The sequence below is a fragment of the Triticum aestivum genome, chromosome 4D, assembly GCF_018294505.1.
Source record: "Triticum aestivum cultivar Chinese Spring chromosome 4D, IWGSC CS RefSeq v2.1, whole genome shotgun sequence".
NCBI classification, from domain to species: domain Eukaryota; kingdom Viridiplantae; phylum Streptophyta; class Magnoliopsida; order Poales; family Poaceae; genus Triticum; species Triticum aestivum.
The window spans coordinates 403479005-403486725 of record NC_057805.1 but is presented as its reverse complement, the minus strand read 5'-3'; the positions used below and the strand labels follow the sequence as shown (position 1 = coordinate 403486725).

The following is a 7721-nucleotide window of genomic DNA, read 5'->3' as shown; positions in this document are numbered from 1 at the left end:
TTCGGCTAACAGTGTCGATCGGCGCACAACCCAAATCCGAAAAGACGTTGACAATGCACGTGCACACAGCTTAAAACTCACATTACTCTCTTCGATACAAATTAGTTCTCGCTCAAATAAATGCATGTAACACGAAAATACATTTAAATACATCCGTTTCAACAATAAATAACATGAATCTAAGGCCAACTCCACCGCGCGACCCCATTCTGTCCGGCCCCGTTCGTTTGGGGTAAACGGACAAACAGGTCGGCCCAGCGCGCGACGGCCCGGACCCATCTGGTCCGTTTTGTGTCCGGGCCGACCTATTTCGAGCGCAAACTTGCGCCGGGTTTAGGTCACCACGAACACCGAACAGACGCGTCGCTCGTCCACGTCGGGCCGCGGACACCGAACCTACCTCCAACCCGCCAACATCAATGCGCACGGGCGGTCGGCCCCACCTGTCATCGGCCTAGGGGAAGGTCGCCGTCCACACTGCCCCACTCCATCCCGCGGCCTCCTCGAAACCCGACAGCGCGAAAACCCTAGGCCCTCCCCCGTCCTCGAGCTCGGCGGCCGGCCACCTCGCAGCCATGGGCTTCTGGAACCCAGGCCGCAAGGGGAAGCATGACCGTGAGGCCGGCTCCTCGTCGGGACGCCGCGCCGGCTCCGTGAAGAAGGAGGAGCCCGCATCACCAACACGCCGGGCCCCCGCGCCGCCCGCGTTCTTCATCGCCCGCACGTCCGCCGGCGAGCGCGACCGGCACTACATCCGCGCGGATGTGTGCCGCCGTTATTGGGAGACAAGGACGCCGCTCCCCTGGAGCGACGTCCACCTCCCCAACAACTGGCACTTGTCCGCCGACCGTGTGCCGATCCCGCCGGTCCCAGCGAGCGGCCGTGCGCGCCGTGAGGAGATCGAGCGCCGCCGCCGCCTCCTCCCCGGCGACCTGTACTACGACGACAGGTACGCCCCGGACTCCGTCCTCTGGGACACCTGGCTCGGGGACGAGCACGACGTGCGGCGCGCCTCATTCTTCGCCGGCACGGCGTCTGGGCCGCGGCGGCCACATCGGGAGCGCGCAGCGCCTGCTCCCCAGGAGCGCGGCCTCACGCCCACGCCGTCGCCTTCGCCATCTCCATCGCCACCACCACCTCCTCGCATGACAGCAGAGGAGGAGGCCCGTCTCATGGCGCGTGTCATGGAGGACTCCATGCACACGCACGATAAGCGCAAATGGGAGGGCCTCGAGGAGATGATGGCCCGCTCCGCCGCCGGCGAGGTTGCCATCCCCGAGCTGGAGATGGTGGCCGCGGAGGAGGCGATGGAGGAGGAGCCGGTGGCCGCGTTCCACCCGGGCCTGGTGGGCCAGGGATGGGGCTGGTCGTGCACTGCTCCGGAGATGGCCGACGCCGTGGGCGTGAACTGGTGCGTCACTCCGCCGCGGTCACCGGAGCGGGAGGCGTCGCCACAGGAGGAGGTGGTGCAGGCACCTCCCGCCGTCCAGCCCGCCCCCGTCTACCACACACCGTCGGCCCACCTCTGGACGCCGCCGACCTACGTCGACCTCGTCGTCGACGACGACGACACTGGTGGCCACGACGGCGACGGCATCAACGGGCACGGCAGGAGCGCGCGGGCGGCAGCCGTTTTTATTTTGTTTTTTATGTTTAATTAATGGCACTGGGACGTTAAGCGAACCGTGAAACTGGGTCGTTTTGTGCCCATGACCCTAACTTAAGTTTTAAGTTTTTTTAATTGAGTTTATTTACTTTTTAAGTCATTTTGTTTAAATTTTTATTTATTTTTAATCACGTCCAACACGGACAAGATTCGGGATGCGGCCGCGCGTTGGGCGCACCCACGACCCAACGGACAGACGCGGACATGGACGAACCCATTACCACCTCAAAGGGATAAAATCCGGCCAAACCAGACGTCCGTTTGAAGTCGTGCGGTGGAGTTGGCATAAGGAAATATTAGAGTAGCACTCACACACACTGACACGCTCGGACTGCTCCTCCAGTACTGCTAGCACAGTAGTACGAGTTCCTCTGAACAGAATCGCTTTGCTCACAGTACCCTACCTCGTGCGCACTGTTTCGGTCTTCCAGTTTGCTTGATGGTCGGTGCAGGCGATACGTAGTATATACATATAGTACTAGTATTATATTGGCAGGCATCTCATGGAAGACCGCAAGCCTGGAGAAGATCTACAGATAGCACTACTCCTACGTGGATCCCAAGACCTCCACATATTTTGGTCGCTCGACCGGCTAGGAGAACGATTATAACGATGAACTAGCGAGCGCGAGCTTGTCATACGTGTGGACAGGGCAGCGCACCAGGACGCGTGCCCTGCTCACTGCTCTCCGCCGCATGCACGCACGCACCTTCTAGCGAGACGCTGCGGGCCTTTTGAATGCATTCACGATCGGCTTTGAAGACTCGCACGGTAGCAGTAGTACGTGCTCGGATCAGCTAAATATTCTCCTCATCCATGCTGCACGAGAGCAGATCGCCGTTTCCGCCGGCGTCGCAGTCGCTGGATCGCCCCGGATTTCCCGAATGGAACGGTTCTCCTCTCCGCGATCATAAATAGGGCCTGTTTGCTTTTAATAAGAGTTCCAAATAAGTCATCAAACTATAAGTCGAAAAGTGAAAAAAAGTGACTTATTTTGCCAAACAGACCCAACTTATAAGTCATCCTAACTTATAAGTCATAAATTGTTCCACCCAAACTTAAAACTTATAAGTCACCCCTTTTTACGTGGGTCCCAACACCTTTACATAAAAGAACAAGATGAGAAGGTGTGATCAGGTGACTTATAAGTCAGGTGACAACCAAACAGGCGTGACTTATAAGTCACTGGTTTTCGACTTATAAGTTGGTGACTTATTTGGAATCAAACAGGCCCTAAAGAACGAGGAGAGATAGATGGTGCTGCACGCCTATCCGGCATTACGGTGTACGTGTCGGTGATCTACCTCTTCGACCTGGGTGGCTGGGTACTTGGGTCGTCCGTGATAACGTGGCAAGTCGAGGTAAAAAGCAGGTCTGTTCGAGACCAAAAGTTGAGCTAGCATGCAGCTGGAACACGATCGATTTTGCCACGTTAACTCCATTTTGGCACGGTTTGGTGCATTCCCAGAACATCTTTAACCTTGGCTAATGGCGTCCGCAGGCGCCTTACATCCGTCCAACGGAAAAGCCACGTTTACACGGAACACCCGCTCCAGTCCGGTCCCTGCTTCTACGAGTTTCTCTGGACAAAGTTGAAATGCAGATGCAGCAGTACACGAGTAACCACCACACGCCACGCCTCGCCTCGCCTAAGAAGTCCACAGTACCATACCTCGACCATGCGCACGGTTTCTACAAACGCCCCGTCTCCGCGCCAGCGTCGTGGTTACGAACGTTCTGCACGAGCGTTTATAAAGAGAGCGCGGACCTTCTTGCAATGGCGACCGTAGCACTGCTCGTACCAGTGCCACCACCAACTATCGCGAGGCCCCCGGCTCTGCGCTCCCGTCACCTCGGCTTTCTCCCAAGGTAATCATCATCGTCCAATTCTTTTGCGAGTGCGCCTTGTCCCGCTGAGCCAGCAGTGCTGGATTCCATCTCTCTCTCAGTAGCACTTCTCTGGAGCTCCCTTCTCCTGGGCCGGGGCTCACTCACGGACTCACAGTAACCAACAGTCCACAGATTCATTTGCTTGTTCGATCTGTAGATCCTGCGAGCTCGGCTCGTCGCGAGTAACCGCCGCCATGTCGTCGTCCGATCCGTCGCTGGCGACCGAGGCGCCCCAGGCGGCCGTCACCAGCGAGCGCAAGCTCAGCCCCGACCTGCAGGAGCAGCTCGCCAAGCCATGTACGTATCCCCTCGTCTCCTTTGTCGGCCGCTGTTCCGAATCCGAGATCCAATGCTTCTCTCCCGTTCTTTCTCGCCGGTTTGGCCAGCGAGGGGGGCCGTCGGAGCGGCCGGCCGTTGCCCGTTAGCGGGCGGCCTCGCGCGACGGCGCTTCCCGCTTCTCCGGTCGCTGGGCGGGTGCATGGGTGCTCCACCCGGCAGTAGCATTTTCATTAGACACGGAGGAAGGGGTAAATTTCCTGCAGGTGTTAACAACATAGGCTGTCGTCCTCCATGATCGACGCCTCTGCACTCTCTGGTACTGTCACTCTGTTTGCTACTACCATGAAAGCTTAGGCTAGTCAAGCAAGCCGTACCATGAAAGCTTAGACTAGTCAAACAACATAGGCTGTCGTCCTCTGATCCAAGAACCGTATTCTAACATGAGATGATGAGAATTCTAGTAATAAACTCGGCCGCGTCGACCGTGTTTGATGAGGGAATATCGTCTCTGTTAACGACCCGAATGCGTTGAATACTTTTCCGTTCTCTGATGAAGCGTTTCGTCGCCAGGACCATGTTGTATTAATTTTGTGTACTCCCAGTCCCATCTTCAATGAATTAGCTACTACCAGAACAAGTGCAACCTACGTTTCCTTAATAAATTATGCTGCTGAGCTGAGCTCCCGTTTGTTGTTGTGCAGATCTGGCCAGAGCAATGGCGGCGGTTGACCCGAGCCACCCGGAGGGCAGCAAGGGTCGGGACACCAAGGGGATGAGCGTGCTCCAGCAGCACGCCGCCTTCTTCGACCGCAACGGCGACGGGGTCATCTACCCATGGGAGACCTTCCAAAGTACGCGCGCATCTCGCTATCCTTGCCAATTTTGTATCCGTCTCGTGGCACCCGTGTTGGACAAGCCGTCAGAATCACGATTTGTCTAATTCCGATCCACCAAACGAGATTAGATTCGCCATTCGCAAAAGAGATTACATTGCCTTTGATTGAAGTAGACATATTTTCTTCTCCAATCATGGTTACCTCTGCAGCTGGAGTAAGGCCTTCTTTTGGTGTTATTTCAGGCCTCCGAGCAATCGGGCTTGGGTCGCCTTCGGCCTTCGGAACATCCATACTCCTCCACCTCGTCCTCACTTATCCTACTCAACCGGTAAACAAGTCGTGTTATCATTTGTACTCCCACTGTAGAGTGAGCTAAACGTGCTTATATTTCTCTGCGGAGCAAGTAGTTTTTTTTACCTGAATATCACGTCACTCTCTTTTGCAAGTGACAAGAATATCTCACTTTTGTAAAGACACATACGAATTTATCCTCTGTTTCTTTGGACGCAGGGATGGATGCCTTCCCCTCTGCTCTCGATCCATATAAAGAACATCCACAGGGGCAAGCACGGGAGCGACTCTGAGACGTATGACACTGAAGGGAGGTATGTTTGCAAAACGCACCTATGGCTGTCCCTCTGTAGAAAGATCACTTCCGGAAATGAATTTTGTAACTAGTTTTTCTTACTCCGTGTGTAGGTTTGAACCAGCGAAATTCGATGCTATATTCAGCAAGTTTGGCAAAACTCGGCCGAATGCTTTGTCAGAAGATGAGATCAACGCCATGCTTAAACACAACCGCAATATGTATGATTTCCTGGGCTGGTAAGTGCTGCGCCGAATTGGCACTGGGAATGTTGTTCTTTTATTTATTTGCGTGTATCCAAACTTTTCTAAAAAGACAAGCATGCCTAGTCAGTACACAAACTGACAAACACAAGACCAGATTTTTCATTCCTGCCAGCTCTGTTCATTTCAAGCCTAGCTGCCCTTCAACAAGTAATTTCTGAATACTTATCACCCAATGATCTTATTCACGCAGGGCCGCAGCCAACCTCGAATGGAAGCTGCTGCACAAAGTGGCAAAGGATAAAGAAGGCTTTTTACAGCGAGAAATCGTGAGGGGCGCCTTCGATGGCAGCCTGTTCGAGCGCCTGCAGGAGAGCAAGAAATCTACCTGAATGCGGCAGTGAGCCGTGCGCAGTCCAGACCGAGCGTCGTCAATGAAACATCTGCACTTGAAATTTGAAAAGCCTCCCTGCATTGTAGTTTGAGTTCTGCACGTCAAATAAGAAGTGTTTGGCCCGTCTACGGCGGCCTAAACATTTTCATTTGTATTGTTATTTTGAACTGGAATTTGTACTGTTATTGGTAGCGCACACAAGGTGTACAGTGGAACTTTGTAATGTGCACTCGTGAACCATCAGTACCTCGCGTAATATAGGCGTGTCCGAAAATCCATCTCTGCACCCGAGCTCATCTGCACTTTCTGCACCCGAGCTTATCTGCACTTGTGCTTACGGAAAAAAATCAAAACAAATACTAGAAAAATCCAAACAATTCTAATTTTTTTGTGGGGTAGAAAATTTGATGCGTGAGGCCCGCTCCAAATTTCAAGTCATTTGGACGTTTGATCAGCTCTCAGCAAAAAAGATAAATTGGGGGTCTTTAAAAATGTTTACTGTTCATGTACTGTTTTGACCCGATTTGTCTTTTTTGTTGAGAGCTACTCAAATGTCCAAATGACTTGAAATTTGAAGCCGGCCTCACGCATCAAATTGTCTACCGCACATAAAAAATTTGGAATTTTTGGAATTTGTTTTGATTTTTTTATGAATTTTTTCTAACCGGATACATATGAGCCTGAGCACCGAAGCACCCTATTCTGTGTTGTCTTTTTATTGTCGTGTGAAGGCGTTTTTTTCATGAGGGATCGTGTGAAGATTTTCTTAAACTGGGGCCATCACTATTGTTCGAAACTTAATCATTTCCAGTTCAACTTTGAGAGATGTGATTTCTTGGATTCAAATTTGATACACTAAAATATCCTAGAAACAAGGGTAGTAATACATCCAAAAATAAAGTTGGCTGAGGTTTTCCCCTCCCTCCCTCCCCCGCCGCCACCCGCGAGGCGCCGGGGAGGGCCCCAAATCCCCGCCGCCGAACCCTCCTCCGCCTCCACCCTCCTCCCTCGCCGCTGCCAAAGGGCGCGGCCGGGCGAAGCCCGGTTGTCGCCGGCGGCGGCGGGGCCTTCTCGGCCCCGCGCGTGGGGGTTGGCGCGGATCCGAACTCCCGGGCGGGGCGCTGCGCTCGGTGTCAGGCGTGGCGGCGCCCCGGAGCAGGCCGGCGATGGTGGCGTGGCGTCGGGCGGCGGATGGCATGGTGGCGGTGCGGGCTGGTGTGGCGTCGGCGGTGGTGTTCCGGCAGCGCCTCGGCGTCGCGTCCGGCGCCGCGGGTTGTGGCTGACCGGGTTGTGGGCGGCCTCTCGCCGTGGTCTCTGGTGGGGGGCGGCGCGGCAGCGGAGGTGGTGAGCTGCTCCCTCCCAGTCGGGCCTCGCGGCTGGGTGGCGGCGCTCGGCTCGGGCGGGTCCCCCTGGTGGCGTCTCTGGGTGGCGGCGGTGACAGCTCGGCCACCCTCCCTCTCCGGCGTCTGGCGACGGCTGATGCCTCCCGGTGCCTTGGGCCTTCAACGCGGGGGCGGAACTCGGTTTCGGGGAGGAGCTGGAGCCGGCAAGGCGTCGGTCGTGGCCATGGGCCACTTCTCTGCCTTCCCCTTCCCCCGGTCGATGTATGGTCGCGACCCTTCCTGTGGCAGCTGGCCGCCGGCAATTCTGGACGTGGTTGGGGGTTGCAGATCTGAGCAAAGCCGTGGCCTTTGGTTGCTACAGGGTGGTCTCATGTCGGGGCGGCGGCCCTAGCGGTGGGTGCTACCTCTTGAGCATGCGTTGGTTTTCCCTTGAAGAGGAAAGGGTGATGCAGCAAAGTAGCGTAAGTATTTCCCTTAGTTTTTGAGAACCAAGGTATCAATCCAGTAGGAGGCCACACGCAAG

The 7721-nt window shown here is 55.0% G+C and overlaps 1 protein-coding gene across 1 annotated transcript; it reads left to right on the top strand.

Annotated features, from left to right (window-relative positions):
* The first annotated feature begins 3230 nt into the window (after positions 1-3230).
* On the top strand, positions 3231-6131 carry LOC123098208 (peroxygenase). Its single transcript, XM_044520132.1, has 7 exons — positions 3231-3536; positions 3715-3854; positions 4538-4687; positions 4915-5000; positions 5183-5277; positions 5372-5497; positions 5715-6131. Exons 1-7 carry the CDS (start codon positions 3265-3267, stop codon positions 5851-5853), a joined length of 1008 nt encoding a protein of 335 aa, XP_044376067.1. The 5' UTR covers positions 3231-3264; the 3' UTR covers positions 5854-6131.
* Positions 6132-7721: the final 1590 nt, after the last annotated feature.

Coding starts and splice junctions, on each gene's coding strand:
- LOC123098208 (XM_044520132.1), top strand. CDS start 3,265: ATGCAGATGCAGCAGTACACGAGTAACCACCACACGCCACGCCTCGCC. Junction 3,537..3,714: donor CACCTCGGCTTTCTCCCAAG/GTAATCATCATC, acceptor TTCGATCTGTAG/ATCCTGCGAGCTCGGCTCGT. Junction 4,688..4,914: donor CCCATGGGAGACCTTCCAAA/GTACGCGCGCAT, acceptor GTGTTATTTCAG/GCCTCCGAGCAATCGGGCTT.